General features: G+C 48.7%; 1 protein-coding gene across 1 annotated transcript in view; it reads right to left on the reverse strand.

The window, feature by feature from the left end:
• Window positions 1-4798: 4798 nt before the first annotated feature.
• Window positions 4799-22062, reverse strand: part of LOC118794116 (glutamate receptor ionotropic, NMDA 2C-like) — a 51530-nt gene continuing 34266 nt past the window's right edge. The window contains exons 6-13 of the mRNA XM_036552278.1: window positions 15304-15472; window positions 13403-13556; window positions 12901-13026; window positions 11753-11982; window positions 9752-9912; window positions 9235-9422; window positions 8411-8643; window positions 4799-7131 (exon numbers count right to left, since the gene is read on the reverse strand). Coding sequence (XP_036408171.1) covers window positions 5524-7131; window positions 8411-8643; window positions 9235-9422; window positions 9752-9912; window positions 11753-11982; window positions 12901-13026; window positions 13403-13556; window positions 15304-15472 — 2869 coding nt within the window. The 3' untranslated portion in view covers window positions 4799-5523. The remainder of the gene's footprint in view (window positions 7132-8410; window positions 8644-9234; window positions 9423-9751; window positions 9913-11752; window positions 11983-12900; window positions 13027-13402; window positions 13557-15303; window positions 15473-22062) is intronic.

The following is a 22062-nucleotide window of genomic DNA, read 5'->3' on the forward strand; positions in this document are numbered from 1 at the left end:
CGGACTGCGCATTCATTTTAGGGTTCCTCTACAGTCACAGTACGTGTACAGTCTATAGTATTTATTCCCATGGTCCCCCTCTCTGCTGCTCTGTAGGGGTGAGCTCCATCTCGCTGCTGGTGACATCGTTAGGGTGTGATCATTAAGGTGAAATTGATGGCCCCCGGGCTGGTGGAGGGAACATAAAGCCTCGCGAAAAGGACCCATCAATCGTGGCCGAATCTTCACCCCCCTCCGTCGCTCGGCAGTGTCGTTTAAGGCTTTACCGCTCAGCAGAGAGCTCCGTCATTATGAAATTATGTATATAATAAATGGGATGGCTCATAGAGAAGAGGGCACAGCACAGGGGGGGGAAAGACCATTTCCCCCCCCCTCCTTTTTCTTTGCTTGTAAAGGTATGAAAATTAAACTTACGCTCCATAAAAAGGGAAGTCGCACATGAAATGTTTTGTCTTGTAAATATGAAGTAAGAGGATGTTAAAGGATGAATCAGTGGGGGTAGTGATCGTTTGCAGGGTGGCACGCAGGGTTAACCTGGTGTTGACTGCCGCAGTGACGCGGCCGAAGGAGGAGCGGTTTTGGGGACACGGCGCCTCCGAACGTGGCCGGGCCCACCTTGACAAGCCCGGCCTCAGCCGTGACCCCATTAGCGCGTTTGGCTTTCCGATCCATTTAGGAGCTAATGAGCGCACGCCCGCAGGGTCGGGCATCACGGAGTGGCACTCTGCCCGATGCCGATTACCCGAGCTGTCTCATTAAGCAAACCCATCGCAACGGCGTTCGGGGGTTAATCAACTCATTCATCCCGCTACGTGGCGGTGATGTCAAAGACTCTTATCCCGGTCAGGATCAGAGCTGGAAACCTTCCCAGCGTCCTCCAGGCACGAGTCGGGCACCCCTCCAACGCGCTACTCTGTCAGGTAACCACAAAACGGTCGATACTCGCCCTCCCACGCAGTGATGTGTTTCAGGGGAGAGAGTGAAGGAGGAAGGGAGAGAGAGGAACAAGGGGAGAAAGAGGAGTGGAGAGGAAGAAGAGGACATGTCAGGGTTAGAGTAGAGGAGCTGAAATCCTTGTGATACATGCTGCACACGTGACAATACACACCATGGAACTGCAGCACCTAGTCCTTTCCATCCTGCACACAGAGCAATGTAGCAGCCCATCCAATCACAGACCTTCCTTACATACCCTTCTGCCATTGTTTCATGAAGTAATACAAACTTCATTAAAACATTCCATAGAGCGTCTGTTTCTCATTATGAGTGCAGATATGATAAACCATACAAGTTGTATCATATATGAATATGGGAGCTGTTTTATTGTTGCCTGTGTGTAATTTGTGTCTCTTAATATCTATCCCACTGTACATCGGCAAATCTGAGGTGCGCTAAGAGAAAGCAGAAGGCAAGTAAAGCAGGTGTGTCTTTTCTCAAATTAGACACAGACATAAGCAGAGACATTGATATAATCCACTGCTATAATGGGGAAGTTGTGATCTGTCTGCGGAATCATATTGAACAGTCCTCCAACTAGGCCTTGCAGAATGGGAGTGTCTATCACAGGAGAAAGGGGAGAGCGAAATTGTATTCATGACAGATTCCCTGCGGTTAGATAGAATCTTCCCCCGAATTTCTGTAGTAATATTCCGGAATGAATTGGCTGGTTCCGGGCAGTTTTGCGTTATCAATCTTCAGTGGATTGAAACATAAAAGCCGAGCCATGGAGCATTTAAAATACTGAGAGAGAGCAAATTTGTCACGTTACAAAGCACACTGATTGTGAAATTAGTTGTTAATTACTGTGTGAAATGAATAGGATTATTCGTTTGAAAAGGCAAACGCAGGGAATAAAGTCTTTTCAGAAAAGGCTATTTTTTTGCTTAGAAAAGGGCTGTATCAGTAGCAGTGCATTCCACTCTCTTATTAAACATTGAGAGCATTCTTTTCTAACTTAATTTCATTTCACTTACATTTCAGTGACATTAAACATTGTTAAAATCACAGCTGGAGTATTATACACACACACACACACACACGTATGTGTAATGCTATATATACATACATACATATATATATGTACATACATATATATTATATTACATTATATAAACCACAGGCCAAGTAGCATAAATGTGTGGTGTCAGCATAGAGGCAATGCTCTTTGTTCACGTGTGTATTTTCATAATGAAAGCAGCACTGCTATATTTGAAATTTCCCTTCTTGTCATTTTAGTCTATGCAAGGTGTGAATTAAATCAGATCGCAAGTGTAAGCGCAAGCCAGACACTTCTTTACATTCTTTACCATGGTACATTTTGGTGCAATGTGTTTCTCAGTACACCCTGATTAATTTGTATTGCTAAACTACAGGCATATACACGCACAGATGGGGCGACAGCAACATCGACAATTTATTCTGAAATACTAGCAGTTACATTTTATAGTTTTCATCTCCGAGCTGTATATTCGGTATTTAGACAGCACAAGCACCCTCTTGACTGTTAAATGTTTATCATTTCTATAGCAGGATATGTGTGACGTGCTGTGTATTGCTGCCGGATTTAGTCTGAGCCAATTGCTCTCTCCCTGTGATAATTTATCTGCATGTATTGGATCATTTATCAACTACCAAATCTGTTCTGCTGTCCCATCAATCCTGCTTTCTTCTGGGGGAGGAAAAAAACTCCAACTTTTCATCTCAACCCGTCCATGTCTGTCTCTCCAAACAGAGTAGCAGGTGTGGCTGGGCTGAAACTGGCATTACACAGGTGCCAGTGAGACCTGGGACAAAAATGACTTTTGTCTTTAAGAAAATTCAGTGTGTGACAGATGCTTGCTTTGAAGCTCAAGCAGAACCTTTGAGAAAAGGAGCAACGCTGTGTAAATCTCTGGGTGGGATGGCGAGGAGATGAAATTGCTGTTGGTTTATTAGTCTCCCTGGTAACATTGCAGTGACAATGGATGGCTGGTAATGGAAACAAATCAGAAGTTGTCGTGTTTGGAATTTCAGATTCGGCTTGCGCCTGCTCTGATAAACACAGCATGCCAACAGAAGGCTTTCTTTGTGAGGCCAGCATTATGAAAAAAACTGAACAGCCAACAGAGGTGGATTTGAATGTGAAGCTGCAGTGAGTTATATCTGGTGCATGCTGGAGAGCTGGACCTGAGGGGTTTTAGACAGTTTACCAGGGCTTTGAGGTGCACGTTGGGGGCCAGCAGTAATGCTTTTGGCAACAGGAAATTTATTCTGATACAGATAAGAGTGTGTCCTATCCTCATTGAGGGAGCTAGAACAATCATCCAGATAGTGGAGATCTGTGCCCTGGACCTGTGCACTTGACCTCTCTCAGACGTAGACACTCAAAGCCACAGTGAGGGGACCTGTTGGCTCAGTCAACTTCCTGTGTCCCTCGTCTGACATAAATGTCTGACTTCCTTTACGCCTCACCTCACTTCCTGTGAGCGCCACCCGATTGTGTCTTTGTGTCTTTGTGTCTTGCTGCACTTCCTGTGAGCCTCGCTTCACTTCCCGTGCACTTCACTTCAAACCCCCTCCCCTCCCCTTTTCTCCCGAGGGCCAAAGTGATCTGTGCAATGACAGCACCATGGGAGAGGGCAGATCTGTGGTGAATACTGAAAGACTTTAACCTCACAGCGTGCGCAAAGAGCCTCCCAGCTGTGGTGCACTCATCACCTCATCCCGCTGTTACCGTCCGTTTAGGTTCCCGGGCAGAAGACGGATAGGACGGCTTTCGCAACTGCATTCAGCCCTCACCCTTCGGCATTCGCCCCATATTATTAATCGGGGCTGTCAGTAATTTCACTCCTACGGTAATTGATAGGGCCCATTATCCGGTTTGCATTTCAACACAGCAACAGATTTCCACAGCCGGCTCTCCGCTTCAAACGCGACGTGATGATTCTGCTGTATGCTTACTGCAAATCCTTATCGCCATATCTTGATATATCTTACAATGTCCTGCCAGGCGGGACTGTCATTACATCGGCGGTATTTTTATAAATCGTTGTCCTGGGCTTTACTGACGTGCCGGACTTGTCCTTGAGCCAGATTTAATGGCCATGCTAACACCAGAACTCGTGAAAAACTTTGCTCATTAACGTTTGTGGAGCATATGAACTTTTAAATGAACAAAACTCTAATATGAGCTGAAAGGTTAGAAAAAGCCCCTTCGATGGCTGCTGCTCAAAGCTTTCTTGATTAATCGACCTGATTAATCTATCAGGGACAACAGCCCTGATTAGAAAGTTAATCTTTATTTGCCTGACAGATGCCAGGGTGTCCGGGGTGATGCATATACAGTTCTGCACCTTATCATTTCTGTGATCCATTGATAAAGATGGATTTTTTGTAGAAGTACTTGAGATAAAGTACCTCGCTCAAGGGCAAATGGCCAACCTCCCTCCTGAACTTTCTGCAAACCATTAAGATGTGACACCAGAGCTCTAACCATTAGGCTGCACCGCTGTGAGACTATTGCTATACTTACTGCATTAGAGCTCTCAGTTCCAAAATGCAGGGCTCTAACCACCACTCCACAGTGTCTCTAACTAAAGTGTGTCCAGATGACCTGAGGTATGGCTTGTTTTGCAGTGTTTTTGTGGTGTTTTGTGATCAATCTTCGGTGACTTTCCGGTTCTTTTCACCGGTGCATCCCCTGTTGTGTTCCGTAGACACCTGCATCCCCATAGCGACGCGCCGCTGCTGTCTGTGAATAAAGAGAGCCGGCTTCCTGCCCTCCACAGAGACGCAGACAGAGCCGAGAGAGGTCCGAACAGACCGTGAAGAGGCCCGTCTCATTTATTAAAGAAGTGGAAGAACCTCTGAAATACAGACGACAGAATCATCTCCAGTCCCAGCTGTGCCACCCACCACTGGAGCAAGGAGTTCAATTTAACGCCTAACTCTAGCCCTGCGCTTATAAAACACCTGGAAGACATTTTTTTTCCGTGGACAGATTACAAAATTTCAGCTTTCCTGCCCTGTTTAAATGGAAGAATACTAAAATGATTAAAAACAACAGCAAAAAAAAAGAATAACAAAAACCAAGAATATGTGACCCCACCCCCCCCTTCCCCTCCTGAAATCAGCAGTGTGTTCAGCAGCACTGTGTGAATCGCTCACTCGGAGCCCGTTAATTCAGTCTGTCTCAGCGGCTGAACAGCACCGCGGCATTTACAAATCAAATAACAATCCAAAGATATTAAGAACTAGCCAGACATTGTCCCTTCTCATTGGGGGTTTGCTCGCTCCAGCTGTGACTATGCGGGAGTCCTCTCTCCAGCTAGCCCTGCAGCCAAATGTATTATTGCACAGAGTTACCCATTCCCCCAAAGTCCAAGTGTTTGCGCTCTTTGTTTAATCGTTCGACCCAAAGGCCAACAGCCAGGCCCAGATATTTCTCTCTTAAATCAGCCCATTAAATCCAGTTTAACAGGCAGCGGGAGAGAGACAGTCCAGGGTTAGACCTCAGACCTCCTGCTGCTGGTGAGGGTCTCAAGTTTAGACCTCTGACTCCAGGCTGGAGATCCTCCCCCAGGGGCGGGGCAGATAGGGGCTGGTGACCCTCCGCGCCACCAGCACCTGCCTCCTGTCCCTCCCCCCGGGCAGCGGCTCCTCCCGCGCCCGCCCCGCCCCCTCGTACCCCCCGAACACGTTGTTCTGGTATAGCAGCTGCCTGCCCCCGACCCGGGGCACAAGAGCGGAGTCCGCGGGGCAGTGGCCCACGCAGGGGAAGAGGTCGCACGTCTCCTTGGAGTGCTCGTAGAAGTGGGCGGGCCCCCCCATGTAGACGGGCACGTCGGCGTATGAGTTCAGGTAGGTGGAGAAGTGTCTGTGCACCACGGTGGAGGACCGGCGCATGGCGGCGGCGTTCTGCAGCACCGCCTCGCGGTACGAGGGCAGCCGGGCCGACTGCGAGCACTTCAGCTTCGGCCCCCTGTACGGGTGGCCGCGGCTGCCGCCCAGGTAGGCGTGGTCCACCGGCATGGCGTAGCAGAGGCTGTTCCCCGCCCCACTGTACAGTTTAGCCGCGGGGGGGTTGGCCACCACCACACGGGGGAACAGGTCCGGGGGGTCGGCGCGGGCGAGGCTGGGGGCGGGGACAGGGACGGGGGTGGGAACAGAGACGGGGGCGGGGGCGGGCAGTTTCTCATCCAGCTGGCGGATCCGGTCGCTGCCCCAGGTGGCCCTGAGGAAGGAGGCGCGGCGGTTCAGCCTCTCCTTCCCCAGCAGCGGCAGCTCCTCCAGCTCCGGTTCCGGGTAGGGCCGGACGCAGGAGCCGCAGCCGGGCCCGCCCCGGGGGTACGAGCCGCCGACACAGGCCACGGCGCCGCCCGGCGGGGCGTGGTTCTCCAACAGGTGGTTGGCTCTGAGCTCGGTGAAGCAGGCGGCCGGGGTGTCGTAGTCGTGCCTGCCCCGGGGCTCAGGGGCCTGCACCATGAAGCTGTGGGACCGCTTCTTCCGGGCGGGGGCGTCTGGGTACAGTCTCCGCCCCGTGGGGCCCTCCTGCTCCACATAGAAGTCCGACAGCGGAATGTCCCTGTAGGAGGAGAAGGGGGTGACCGGCTGCCGCGGGGGGTTCTCCATGTACAGAGCCCCCCCGGCAAGGGGGTTTGTGGCAGACGCGGGGGGGTCCCTCATGGCGATGTGGGGGCTGCTGAGGCTGGAGATGGGCAGTGTGCGGTCATACAGGTGGCTCCCCCTGGTGGGCAGAGTGTAGCGCAGCGGCGTGGGACGGGCTAACGCCCTCTGCTTCTCCAGCGCCGGCTGGGCGTGGCCGTCGCCATAGTGATGCAAGCGCTGGGGGCAAGGGGCATGGTTGTCGGTGATGCTGGAGATGTAGGGCAGGCGGCCCGGGCCCACCTCCAGGCCAGATGCGCCCCGGCCCGGGGCTCCTCCTCGGATGGTGTCGCCGCGGCGACTCCAGCTCTCGATGGTCCTGGTGGCGTGGTCCAAGGAGTCCTCCACCCGGGTGGACGACACCAGGTCCTTGGCGGTCTGCAGCATCTTCAGCATGTTGGCCTGGGTGTAGCTGCTGGTGACGTCAGGGTTCTGCATGTTCCCTGACCGGTCCGTTTCCTCCACCCCGTTGAAGCAGCTGTAGATGCCCTGCAGAAGGAGAGAAAAGGTTACTCTGTGACCTCCTGCACCTCAGCTCCGACGCACAGGGGTCCCAATTGCGAATCTTCAACTTTAATCCCCCCATGAGATAAAAACAGTCCCTTCTCCCCTTGCTTTTCGATACCCACCAAGCAAATCAATGTTTAGTAAGTCCGCCGGCAAATAAAGTTGAGACAATTACATAGTGAGGCATCAGAGCGGAATTAGATTTAGGCGTCTGGGCCTCCTTCAGGAGCACCGTCTGTTCGAGAAAACGCGCCTTTGCCTTGCTGCTCGTGTTTGTCATTCCCCGGCAGGGGTCACAGCCAATAATGGAATAAGGAGCTGACCGTGTGGTTTGTTATATTAGTTTCCCTGTTTATTCTCAGACGGGGTCTGGGGCGAGTGCTCGATCAGGATTCTCTCCCCGTCGCAAAAACGGCGCTCTCAGATGAAGGCTGTGTCGCCGTTAATGAGGTCATTAGAATTCAGTTTCAGGGGGATCTAAACCATGACAGCGTTGCCTACACCCTCATAAAAGGGATCGCTTTATTGCTTTTTCCCCCCCTAAATGTGTATGCAAGTGTTTAAGTTCGTTGGAGTGACCCTGTTGTTATTAGACATTTGCCCCTAATTTTCTCACGCTGTAATTTATGTCTTACTCTGCTGTGGGCATGCAAATTCTGAAAGCCCTCAGGATTCGGAGAGAAACGCTAGTATCCTCGCATAGGAGAAACACAATAGACGTGTCACATACTTCAAACCCGTTTCTGCTGGAGTGTTAGCATTTGATCCTGTTGTTAACAATTGCAAAGATACACTGTTCCTGTTTTGTGATGTCCACTCATCAGGATGTTTCCTGCTGGGAAAGTTCAGAGGGTAAAGACTGTCTGGACTGACAATGAACTGTGGTCTATGGAGCCCAATATGTGTCCCTATGATAGATGTAATTCCTCACACCTCTTTGATTAAAAGCCCAGGGAAATGCCACTTCTCCCAGAATTCCATGTAGATCTTTCTGCCTGCATTAGGTTATATCATCAGTCAATTGTTCCCACACAAACAGAATTAACTGATTAAGTTATAGAAACGGATGCTTGAACTTTTAACGATATTGGGACTCATCTTGGAAAACAGGCAAAGGCCATTTGCTGGTTTGGTAGTACACAGGAGAGGAGATGTTCAAGGCTGTGCTTGTGGGCCACTCACGGATCCAGAGAAATTAAGAAGTAAAACCCACCCCCTGTTCCTCTGCACCACCCCCGTACCCAGGACACAGGCTGCTTACCCTGCTGATGGCCAGCAGGAAGTCCAGCCGCTCAGACTTGCGGACGGAGTGACGCAGCTTCCAGTAGAGCAGGTGCTCCCAGGCGAACACCAGCAGGCTCAGGCCCATGGCCACCAGCAGCATGTAGAAGACGCCCGCCATATTGTCGATGTCCAGCTTGGAGCTCATCACCTCCTTTTTCTCGTTCCGGCAGATCCCCGTCAGCCACACTGTCTGGAGCTTCTGAGTGTCGCCTGAGGGACACAGATTGGGTCTGAGACTCCAAATCCCAGAATGCTTCACTGCTCTGCACGTGGGCATGCTTCAGTATAGAAACTGCTGTTCTCATCAACGTCTTGTATCATCTTCAATAACACATCCTTCCCTATGTCCCTATCTGACCTTCTACTCAACAGCTTCTACTCGGAGACCACGGGCAGGGGCTGGTGTCTTTACTCAGATATATGGATTTCTACCACACAGCATCCATGATTATGACATTTTACTACATCTTTAATGCTCAACCACTATTAGATTTTTATGTGTTTTTTATGTATAAACTACAGTGTCCTGGAGGACCTGCAAGATAGTAAAGGTTTTCAAACAAATCACTTAGGCCGAAGGTCATGTCTTGCTCCAAGCACTGTAGGTACAAAGAGCAGAACCCAGGCTCCAGGCTCCAGGCAGAACCCAGGCTCCAGGCACGTGTACATCATAAAGCACAAAGCATTGACAGAAGGGGTACAAGAACTGATAGTTTTATGGTGCCCTGCCCCAAGTCCCTGGGGTTAAACGGCTCACTGATTAACAGTGAGATAAACAGAATCCTCTCCACGTTGATTTACCATCCGCGAGGAACTGGAGGAGGGCGAGGTCGATGGGCCGTTTCCACGGCGACCCCTTCTGCAGCGCGATGCCATAACCCGTGGTGGCGAAGACCTTCCCGCTGCCAATGGTCACCAGCTTGCAGCCCTCGTCCTTGCCGGCCATGTAGTTCAGCACGGCCGCGTCGTAGATGAACGCGTCCAGCTTCCTGCCCGCAAAACCACCACAACGCAGGCATTAGAGGACAGGCAGGCTTTAACCCCACAGGAAATCTATTCATTTGCTTGTTTGCTTTTCGTTCCTCTTTATCCCTTCATTCCTCTGTTCTTTATTCAATCATAACTCAAATCTGCACTGTAAAAAACCCTGGATACTGAGAAGACGCAGAACTGATCCCAATGTGATAGTGAGGATGCATTGCTTGTGCCTTTGCTGTGATTAGATTTAACCATTGGATAACATGACCTACATTCCTGCAGCTGATAGGCTGGAGCTGTTCGTATACAGGGAGGAGGAGGGGGGGGGGGGTGCAGGTACCCTGTTTTGAGGCTGTTGAGGGCGTCCTCTACCCCCTTCTGGTTGTACTTGACCATGTGGGAGTGCATCTCGGGGTAGTTGCTGCGTATGTTCCTCTCTGTACTCCCGTTGGGAACTGTGCCAAACCGGAAGGGTGGGTACTGCTCCTGAGGCTTCTGGAACTGTATAAAAGGAACACAGAATGTCATGCGATGCATTGCTTTATGGTAGCAATGGAGCACAGCAGTATGGGAACCACACTTATAACCAGAGGTTTGACAGTTTGATTCCCTAGTGTGACCACTCTGCTTCTACTTCTTGTTTCCTCAGTAAATATTCAGCTGTATAAATGGATAATGTTCTACGTAAGTGCCTGGATAATGTTGTTGCTACGCTAATACATAATTGTTATTCATAACATTGCAGGCATGCTGTAGCCACTGTTTCCCGCAATTAAGAAACTGAAGGTCAGGTCTCCTCACTTCAGAGGCTGGGACTGCAGTTTATGAAAACAGGCATAGTTTTGAAAGATGATGTCTGAGGAGGTCCATGTTATACTACAGCAAAACAAAGGGTTTAAGGGGTCGAGGTTTGCAGAGGTTTTGGCATTGGACTGCAGTTTCACTGGACTTCACACACCATCACCTAGGCCACCGACAGTAATATTCACTAGGGCTAACGCCGATCAATCTGTCTACACAGTGAGAGTGCTCATCCCCCCCCTCTGTCTCTCTGCCCCCAGGGGCCAAGCTGCTGATTAATTGGTCAGCTAAGGTAACGATTTCAATCTGGTCCTCTTCTGTTAAATTTGTAATGCAGCCAATGATTAGAGGGCACAATTAACAGAATTGATCTCAGACGTGATTACTTTTTTTTCATTTCTGAAATTAAATGCTCTCTCATTTCCTCAAAGATTGGTGGCAAATACCGGGGAGAGGTGCCTGACCAGTGGAGAGAAGGTATGAATATCTGCTGGAGGGCGCAGTAACTGACAGACAGGGGGCAGTCTTTTCTCCGAATGTGGTCATGAAGCCAGCGGCCCAGAATGGTAATGGGGACATTGCACTGTAGGACGTGCCATCTCTCAGATGAGAAACGGAGCGCTCTGAGATCTTATTGAAAGAGCTATACCAACGCAATGCATCATTTTTATCAGGTCGGAAAACTTGATTTATGTTCGGCCGAACTGGCTGCAGGGCCACAAAAATTGTACGGGTTTGGGTAAATGTAGTTACATCAGGTGGAATTCTCACTGAGCAGCGGTTGAGAAACGGGACCAGCTGAAACATCAAAAGATTTATTTTATTATTAGAGCTAAAGAGACCTTGGAAACAGTCCAGCTGAGGGTAGTGTAGGTCCAGGAACAGTGAATACTCTGTTTTCCTGTGGCTTGGATCGATTCAACAATGTCCCGCCAGACTCCTGACAAACACCCTCAGATAGTTTGTGGGCGTTGAGTTCAGGCTTCTTGTTTTTCACACAGAATTATGGGGAGCCCGATAAGTGACTAGACGCCGCGGGGAGAATTCTAATGCACAATGGACAGCCGGGAATCCGCTAATCCCCAAGACTCCAAAATCAAAGCGTCGGGGATTCAGACCCTGAGCCACAGCCATTTAAGCATGGATTTCCTAGTCAATGCAATATCAGACAACCTTCATGGTTATACCTCGACAAATATTGAGATGTTGATGCTTAGGGGTGTCACCAGTGACACTCTCACAACACCCATTTGCTCCAGTGGCATGTCCTTAGAGCCCCCCCCGCCACCCCAATACTACCCCTCATCTGCGCCCACATACCCCAGCCCCTGGCCCTGACTCATAGGAGGATGTAGTTGTATTTTTTTAGATCTGTCCTATTCGTATCCAGTTCACTCACTGTGCTCTGTATATGATTTTGATCGTAAATATTTTATTTTCCCTTGGATAGATTCCTCTCTGATGAGCTGGATTTCTTACACTTCCATGCTGATAAAATACATCTCTCCCCCCAATCATCCTCACTGCCCCCAGCAGGTACCTTCTTGTCGCTGAGTCCCGACACAGTGTCGATATACTGCTCCTGGATCATGAAGGCGGCCAGGTTGGCCGTGTAGCTGGCCAGGAAGATGACAGCGAAAAAGGCCCAGACCAGGACCATGATCTTGCTGGTGGTGCCCTTGGGGTTCTCGATGGGGACCGAGTTGTTGAAGACGATGCCCCACAACAGCCAGACCGACTTCCCAATGGTGAAGGTGGGGCCACCAGGGTCTGGATGATGGGGGAGGGGAAATGGCCACCAGGAAGGTAGAGGTTATGGCAGGATATTTTTCATATCATTAAAGTGTTTCTAACCATTTTTCTAGATTGCCCTCTTTTGAGAACACTGAGAGAACTGAAGTAGGACAGTGCCGTTCTACAGGAGTACCAATATTTTTCACTTTCAGCCATAGATTGAGAGGTGAAAAGCTTTATGTAGGTTGATGAGAATTTATATTCAGCTGCCGATCAAGAGGCAAGCCTTCGGGCAGGTGCTTGTGCACTTGTCTTTGAATGCGGCTATTTGACATATTTGGATATTAGCTCATTCTGAGCTAAGCCCAACCACATTCTGTTTGAATCTTTCATTGACACATGATATGTGTGAATGTAATGTAATGTAATGCAGATTAATATCATCATCTATAGCTGTATGCATTTGTATTCGCACACATTTTTATTTTCCTCCTCCTTCCAGCAGTCACATTAATGAAAACCTCTTTCACCACACAGCACCTGGAATCAAATTACGCTGAAATTTTACACAGAAAACGGCATTATTTCCTAACCCACAAAATCCTGGATTACCTCACAAGGCTTATCACTTACGTGTCAGTGTTCTGAATACAGGAAGGACTTTACCTGCTCATAACTACAATAAGTGTTTGTGAAGCTGGCTTTTTGATCTTTCATATCTCAATAGTGAAGTACATAAATGATACTGGTCTGAGGCTTCGGTCATGATAAATTAGTCAAAAGTTAAAAATCAATTAAGTCAAATGTAAATTGAGGAATCATTAATCAAGAATGGATTAAACTGAGTCCTGTGAAGTGACAGCACAGGCAGTTTAACATCTCTACATCTTTGTCCATTTGTCCTCTCAAATGGTCGACATACAGACAGGCAGACAGACAAACAGATAAACTAACCTTTGGCACTGACGAGGCTACGGTTGTAGCCGACGGGACTGAAATACTCGAAGACAAAGACAGTGATGGCCACCACTGTCAGACACATGACGAACATCATCACCCAAACTGCAGGACTGTAGGGCTCTGAGAAGAGAAAGGAAAGGGTTAATGGGCCTCTGTCTTTAGCCAATCAGAGCTGGAGCAGAGAGGATAGGGTTAATAAGCTACTTTCTGTTGCAAATCAGAGCAGCCAACCACAGCAGGAGGAGAAAGGAAAGGGTTAATGAGCTTCCGCTTGCTGCCAACTGGTGATCTGATCATAAGATGGAGGCTTTATCTGAGCTGTGCCAAGTGTGTGACTTTTAACTTTGCAATTCATTTGATCCTGTTATGAGATTTATTCATCTGCTTATGTTGGACTGAGTCAGATTTCTGCAAGGGGGAATCTCTGACTAGTGAATCCAGCCTAATGACTATGCCCTCCCTGGATGGAAGGATAGGCGAGAGGAAACGCCCTCACCCAAAAACGCTGAGGGGGAGACGGTGCCGTTGCTCCTGGCGACCATCACGCTGATCCCTGTCTCCACAAACGGCACGGAGAAGTCGATGATTTCCGAGCGCTCCTCGTTAATGGTGAGGGATCCGATGGCCATGTCGGCTCGCTTGTAGACCACCTGTGCACAAACAGAGCGGAGCAGCGCTTCATCTCAGCAGATCCATAATGGGCCCAGCTGTCAGCTCAGATTCCTCTCTGGGGCTGCCGACACACTTAAACACACTCACTAAGTGAGTATAAGGAGTCATCTACAGTACAGTGATATACCTCTCTGAGTGGTGCTGAAGTCAGGAGGGCTTTGGATGAATAAATGCCTTATTAGCTTAGTCTGATCTTACAGTATGTCATGTTCAGTCTGTAGTATTTGTCTTACTCAAGCACACTATCGACTACAAGCAGTTGAATTCTAATATATATTCCACGAGCGAAAGGTGTGCAGTCTACATTTGAGCAGGGGTGCTTCACCAAGCAGCCCGGGTTCGAATCCCAGCAGGTTGGCTGTGCCTATATACGCCCCTCAGTACAGGGAAAGCAGGATAACTATTCCAAGGCCTTGTACGGGAATACAAATCTTGGACATCATCTCCATATGTGCTAGATTTCTAGAAACACAAGTGCTCTCCCTGCAGCAGAGGAAGGTTATGAACAAGGATCTGAGCGTGGGACTCTTAATCCCTCTGCAAAAGGTCATTGTAAGTCAGATCGGAAGAAGCCTTATTTCCAGTCAGCCCCGATCCCGCAGCAGCGATTATGCTTAACTCCCCCGGTCTTCTATAAATATCCCCCGCTGACGTCCTTTCCCGCACCAGCGCTAACATTTGTCATGCCGGTGAGCTCGCCTGTGTGTTTACAGCGCGGATACCCTGCGCTCGGTACCCGCCGCGCCGTTTACTTCGTCTTCGTCTTCGCCCGACGCCCCATTGAGCACGATAGGTTCGCCGCGGCGGAGAGAGCGGTAATGTTAGAAACCGGTGCCGTAATCTCTACTCCTCCGGAACCGCGCGCGGGGGGGAAAATCTATTCATCTGATGACAGGAGATTATTTACAAGGACGGTTACATTTTTATTGCGCTTTGTTCCCTCAATTTGGACCGCTTCCTTTTTCTTCTTTTTTTTAAAGCGCGGGTCATAAACTTATCCTTCATGCTACTTATACTTTTGCTTCGCTCCTCGAACTTTAAAGTAGCACTTTTGTTTACCGCCGCACTGTACTTTTATAGTTCTGTGCTTCTCTTCCCTTGTCAGGCGAGCAGACAAATGATCTCAGCAGAGTTTAATCCTAAAACAAGTTAACTGAGTCAGTTCGTATGACAAGTTAACGGAGTCTATGCGTAAGACAACTTTCTCAATGAGATAAAAACTATGAAAAATTGAATGGAAAAATGAAAATAATTCATCTTGACAAGCTATTTCGCATTTTTAGTTCTGTGTTGTAGTTGTTAGTATAATTTCATTTTGTGTAGTATAGACAGGTAGTGGTATATTAGCAGTATAAACAAGTTACAGTACTGTACTAACATAGACAGGTCATAGTATTACAGCAGTATAGACAGATAATAGCATTGCAATAGTACAGATTTTATAGTATTTAAGTGTTACAGACAAGTAATAGCATTGTAGTAATATAGATATAGTAGCAATGCAATAGTGTAGAAAAGAGAGTATTGCAGTAATGGTATTTCAGTACTATAGACAGGTGACAGGCATTGTAGTGTTGACAGTGCAAGTAGTTGTATTGTATTACCATATATTATTATATGTATTACATATTATCGTATACAGGTAACAGTATTACATTACCACAGACAGTTTACAGTATTCATAGGTTCACAGCACCGGTAAAGGGCGTGGCCATGACCTCTCACCTCTCCGATCATCCCGTTCCAGGTCCCCCGGACCAGCTTGCCGTGTTTGCCATTGGTGACCAGGTAGAGGTCGTAGGAGAACTTGATGTTGCGGGACAGCTTCTTCAGGATGTCGATGCAGAAGCCCTTGCAGCAGAGTTTGGTGTAGGGTTCCGTGTGCCCCACAATGCTGTCAAGACAGGACAGTACAGCTCTGAACAGGACGTGACATCATCAGCACGCCAGGCAACGCTCTGGTCCTCCTGGGGCCGCTTCAGTTGCAGACATTTTATAAATCTATTTACTGAAGTTTCAGGTTTCAGCAGTGTCCCAGGAGAGCCCGAACGGGTTGTAATTCAGCATTTACTGCAGAAGGATAGTATTCTCCAACTGCAAAAGTTTGTCGGAAACCAAAAAGAAAAAAACAACAGAATGTTCTTCGAAGTCATGCCAGTTTTTTTTTCCCCCCTCAGCGCCGTTGATGAAATGTGGGGCCGCTCTTGTTTTCTGTCAGATATCGATTGCCTCAGGGCCTGCTGCTGACGGACGCTGTGTATCAGCTTGCTTTTTACAATGGGTGTATTTTAATGGAGGCGATCGTTAGGAATCGGCTGCACTTTACGACTCAGTGGGCGAGCTTAAGGTCCAACACGCTTTTTTCATCCCCTAACAAATCTGGATCAAGGGGGATTTTTTCCCTTTGGGTGAAATACAGAATAAATGACCAGAAATGTATAATAATGGCTGGAAAAATAGCCATTAGAGGAGAAGAGACGAGGCACAGGCAGAGGTCTTACAAGAAGAGCTGTGCATCTGAGAAGGATGGGGGGGTGCTGTGCACTTGTTAGAGCAGCAAAGATGCCCATCTTATCTTTATCCATCTGTAGCCTGAGCTGACAGAGCCATGAGTGTGCTGCCACAGACCCAGGCCAGGAGTTCTGTCGGCAGCAAAACCAACTAGAGGAGGGGGGGTGGGGGGGACAAAAAAAGCCCTCCCCTCTCCACAACGCGAGGCTGGGTGACGTCAGGAGCGCGGAGGCAGGGAGTGGCACGGCAGGGCACTGCATTATGTCACCGCGGCGACAGATGGGCTGACAGCCGGGGATGACCGAAAACAAATCCGACACAAATTAATCACAAACAAACAAAGGCAGAAATAAAGCAAAATGCTGGATTAGCCTGCCGGGGCAAATGGAAACCTCTCTGGACGGACAGAGCCTGCACGCCGTACGCACTGCCTGCAGCCCCGAACCGAGACACGGCGCGCTCAGGTTAAAATGCTGCACTTCCATACTGTACCCTCTGTGCCAACACACACACACACACACACACACACATACACACAGACTGGGACGCTTTGGGCGCACACACACACACACACGCATACACACAGACTAGGACTCTTGGGACACACACACACACACTCCCCCCAACCTCAGCCCAACCCTGCAAACTCCCTTACAGTGCTACAGACATTCTCTCCAGAAACTTTCCTTTCAGATGCAGAGAGCTGCATGGCCCTTGTGCATTGCTTCTTTAAAGGTCTTGACCTGGTATGATTGGTTCTTATGAACAGATGAAAGTTAGAATGGGGAAAAAAATACCATATTGGCCCACGGTGTTTATAGTTGCCTGATAAGTTCTGAATTTGTTTTCTCTTAAGGAATTTATATAAAACAAAAATTAAACACAACTTCAACAATTACTGGGAGGGAGGGATGCAGTCATGGTAAGTAAGGCATGTCTAAGCACGGTTTTCCAATAGGAAATGGAGGATTTTCTGCCTCTCCAACTGATGGAAACTTAACAAGACGATGCCTAAGGAAGACCCTTGTTTTACCACTTATTCCTACCACAGTCAAGAAAATTCAGTGTTGGATTGTCCAAAACATGTACCTAGATTTAGGTGGTTTGCTGGATTTCAAACCTTGTTATTGTATTACAAACACAAGGTCTCCTGGACTCCTGACAACTTAAATGTTGACCAGTAAGAAAATGCTTTTTTTCCTTGGCTGCAGGCAGTTGCATCAGAGGATTGTTGCTGGCACAGGCCTCACTGAAGCACTTCCCTGTGTAAGTGCAGGAAGGGGTTGCAGTGTGGTGAGCCCGGTGCTCAAGGAGCAAGTCCAAAGTCAGGGTGAGAAGGGGAAAAATAATGATAAAAACCAGCCATAGCTGTTGAATGTGCTCCCCATCGACTGCTTTGGTGAAGGGCTCCACATTACCCCTTAGCAACAGCACTACCAAATTTCACCAGTCTTCAGATATAGGGAGAGATAACAGATATATGAAGAAGGGGCCAATATTTGGGCCACTGTGGAATAATCTGAATAAAATGGATTGGATTGGTAACCTTAATTTCCACTGGCAGGGGTGAAAAATGCTGATGCATTAGGTTTTGCACTGACGTAAACAAGATTCTTATCTGAATCAAACTGGCATGATCGCCATCCACAGGCGATGGGATTGTAATGGAACAGCACCAGGGGTGGGTCTGTAGTGGCCTGATATCAGAACCTCCACACACCTGTTCCGCTGCCTCTCGTCCCCCCCCACCAGCTGCCTGTGGGCCAGCATACGAGCCCTGCCTTCGGTTCGGGTTGCTCGCCTGCCGCTTCATCATTATGAGGGGAGCAGAATGCAGAAACAGGTGCTTTATTTGCGATTCGCTGCCATCCAGCTCACAGTGGTGACTCGGTAGCGCTCTGACCGCCGTGGCTGTCATTAGTGCAGAGTCACCAGTGACCCATTGCCAGCTGTTCATCTGAAACCGGCCCGCATTAGAGCCATCAGGACCGACGCTGATCTGAGAACAGAGCTCATCAGAGGCATCGGGAGACTGACGCTGCTCTGAGAACAGGCCACATCAGAAGCATCAGGGTACTGGGACTGTTCTGAGACCAGCCACATCAGAGGGGTCATCAGAACATCCCACACCTATTCCCAAAACGACTGCTTGTTATTAGGTTCAGCCCCACAAACAGACATTTACTCTATATGAGTTCTTTAGGTTGTGAAAACAGAACTGCAGGAGCAACAGGGACAGTGGACTGAAACAGCTGTAAAGCTGTCTCCTTATATGAAAGCCCTGCAGGGTTTTTTAGTATACATCATTTCTGTGCCAGTGTTCAGCAGGGGGTTAAGGGAGCAGCAATGAGAGAGTCACAAACACACCTGTCTGGATCCCTTGTGGGCCTTACAGCGATTGGACTGAAGCTCTCCTAGCAGCCATACACACACACACACTCACACACACACAGAGTGCCTGGGATGCCTGGGGCTTTGTGACAATGTGACGCATGTGCATTCCAACTCATGCCACCCTGACAGAGCTGCGTAGTTTCCAAAAGGCACAAGGGCTCATGGGTAACAAACTGCAGCCCGCTCAGAGTCCTCATCTCCGAAATATATGAGCGGTGCGTTGGATTTAAAGTGTCTCTGCATGCAGGGAGCCCATTACTGTCAGTGCACCACAGCAGCGAGATTACTGTCGGTGTAATACCATCAGTACATTACTGGTATTGATCAGGGGTGTCTCTCCCCCCCCCCCCCCCCCCTCCCCTTCTCACTCCCCTCTGAATCCGAGATTTACTCCCTCATTTGATTTAGCAGATTTTTATTTGTTCCGCTTTGTAGAGTTAATAAAACTGCCTTCTCTATTCACCTGTGAGTTCCTGGAAAACATGCGCGATCATCACAGGAGTAAAAACAAAACAAAGCAAAAAAACAAAACCTTAGGTAAAGTAGAGAACTTCTATTACTCAAAAACACAGCCTAACTGGCACTCTGCAGAGAAGACAACACAGGAACACAGCTTCCTTTCCATAAAACTGGACAACAAGCCATGTCCTTCAACTCCTTATATTGGCTTTGTAATCAGTAAAGAATCTGGCTTTGTCATTTCTTTGTCATAATGTTCACCTTACAAATGTAGCATCATAGTTATTGACACATTCTGAAAATTGTTTTACATATGAAAATGATTGCTGTATTCACAATGAAAGCATCTAATCGTTGCAAGCTGACTGATTGTGATGTAGATTTTGACTCTACAGACAGGTGTGCTTTGCAGTTTGGGCTTTGACCCTTGGTCTATAGACAGGTGAGGTCTGAATTTTGGGCCTTGACTCTTGGTCTACAGACAGGTGAGGTCTGTGGTTTGGGCCTTGGTAACTGGTATATAGAAGTTGGGGATTTGTATGGTCAGACATGACCGAGTTCGCCCTGTGGAGCTGGTGCCCTCTCTGTCCATCTGTCCCTACTGGGGAGGGGCTGGGGAATTCACAGGAGAACCAACCACTGAAAACATTTTATTAAATGGAATAGAATGAGCTTTAGAGAATATGCTTTATAGTTCTGTCTAGCCGTAATGGGTTTTAGCAGGATTTGTGAGTACCATATCTGATTTATGAAAGTAGGAGCTAATTTGGATGAGTATCAAACACAGTTACCTTTTTATTGTGCTTCCAGAGTTTTATCTGTGTTTTACCACGCTGTTTTTCAATATCGAAAATAAAAACGATGCCGAGAACAATATTATCACTTCAGTGTAATAAACCTCTCACAATGCAAGAGGTGCAAGAAGTGCTTGTGTCTAAACAGCATGAACCATCAGGTCTGGCTTTTAATCCCTTTTTAAATCTTTACTGCCCCCTTCATTGTTCATTTAAAGTTTCTATGACTTCATGCCTCACAGGACTGCCTCGTGACGCACAGCAATATTCCGTACTGAAGTTTGGCTTTTACACGTACAGCTTTCAAAGCCGGGTCCGTCTGTCTTTCTCTGGATGGTTAATAAATGCCGCTGTTAGCGGGCCGACGCTGAGAGATGGAGGAGACGGCCACAATCCGTCCATCAGCTGGTAATGGATGTCCCCGCCGGTCGCACATACATCCTGCTTAACGGCGGTCAGCGCACGATCGCTCCCTGCCCTGCCGTGATTAATACCGTGGCTGTGGTAAGATAAATCTGCGGGAGGCGCGTGCAGCCGGCGGGAGATACCGCACCTTCCCATTTACCTCACTTTTTAGTGTAATTTACCGCCATAGGAGGGAGTGTGTTTGCGCTTCATCGGGGTTGGGGGGAGGGGTCTGAGTTAAATGAAGGGGGTGGGGGCAGGAGTCAGTGGAGGGGACTGCAAATGACTTCTGTGTGTATGGCAAACAAGGAAAAGAAGTGGTGAGTTTCTGTTCCCTCCTGATGAGGCTGTTTTAGGCCGAGGCCGGAGCCTGTTCCGCTGTTAAAGATCTGGTGTTAGCTTTGCGTTACCGCCCAGGTTACGTTTCTGCCACCGCCGTTCTCTAATCCGTCTTCGGAGACGCGGAGCCATCTGGCCTCGGTGCATTCCACAGGCTGCCGTGCCGGCAACACCTACAGCAAGCCGGAGCCTCTACAACCAAGCACCGCCCCCCAGGGACAGCGTCGAGGTGGTCGGGCCCATCACAGGGGGGACTGTTTGTGAGTGCGGCAAACAGATAAGACCACTTCTCATTACATTACATTATTGGCGTTTAGCAGACGCTCTTATCCAGACAGACTTACATAGGTTACGGTTTTACATGGTACCCATTTACTCAGCTGGATATTTACTGAGGCAATTCTAGGTTAAATACCTTGCCCAACAGTACAACAGCAGCGGGGGAATTGAACTGGCAATCGTTTCATTACGAGTCCTGCTCCTTACCACTATGCTACACTGCTGCCCCAGTGACTCTCTGATTCCCTTGTTAAATTCAGTAGATGTGTGCTAGGCAGGCTAACCGCCAAGAGGAGGAGAGGTGCCAGGTTCGAGCAGTGGCAGAGTGCAGATGAGAGGGGGCTTCGGGGCGTCCAGGTCCTCATTGCAGCGCACCGTGTCTCAGTGTGCGGGAGACGTGAGGTGTAAACAGCCACAAGAGCCGGATATGAGGTGTCCCGCCCCGCGATTGGCCCGTCTCCCTGGCCCTGTCTGCGCGTGTAAAAAAGGTGTTAGCCCTGGTGATGATTGGCTCGGAGTGGGGGCCTAGGACAGGTTTGGTCACGCGCCTTGCAGGTATCCTCCTCTCACCTTTAAACACGATCTAATCCCGTTTCTCCGGGTCACAACCGACCGGGTCACGCTGCACCCCACCCCCCGCTCCCCTGTCTGGCATAGCGTCCCCTCGCCCACGGGCTGCCAGCGCTCGGGGCCGGTGACATTGCGCTGCGGCTGGGTGAAGTCCCAGGGTCAAAGGCTGAGTCACAATGCTGCGACACAGAGGTCAGCCCGGCCGGCGTCCTCACCGGACTCCCCCGGGGGAATTCTGGGTAGAAGCTCGCTCATTGTAACGGACACTACAGCAGTGCTGCGAACGTGCTCTTTCGGTTTAACCCCGCACTGCCTTGCCCCCTGTGCCTGATTCAGAGCTACACAGATCCAGATCTACAGGCTGAATGGTAAGAAAGAAAACAATTAAAGCTATGTTCTAGCTACAGCACGGGGAATTGCTGAATCTGTTCACTGGATGTCACAAAGTGATAAACTATTCTGTATGTAAAAGAGATCGATTGAAGCTATTTGTCAGACACTTTACATAACAACATTCATTAGACAGAGTGAACGTGTTGATGTATTACTGCATGAAACACAGTCAATGTGAATGCTGTAACTGTTACACGGTAGCAGGGATGGATGCTGTACTGTGTTACACACTGAATGGGTGGATGTGGTGCTGCATTATGCAATGAATGGGTGGATGCTATACTCTGTTACACAATGTTAAATAAATGCCTTAGATTGTAACACAGTGAATGTGTAAATG

The sequence above is a fragment of the Megalops cyprinoides genome, chromosome 19 (genome assembly GCF_013368585.1).
Source record: "Megalops cyprinoides isolate fMegCyp1 chromosome 19, fMegCyp1.pri, whole genome shotgun sequence".
Classification (NCBI taxonomy): Eukaryota; Metazoa; Chordata; class Actinopteri; order Elopiformes; family Megalopidae; genus Megalops; species Megalops cyprinoides.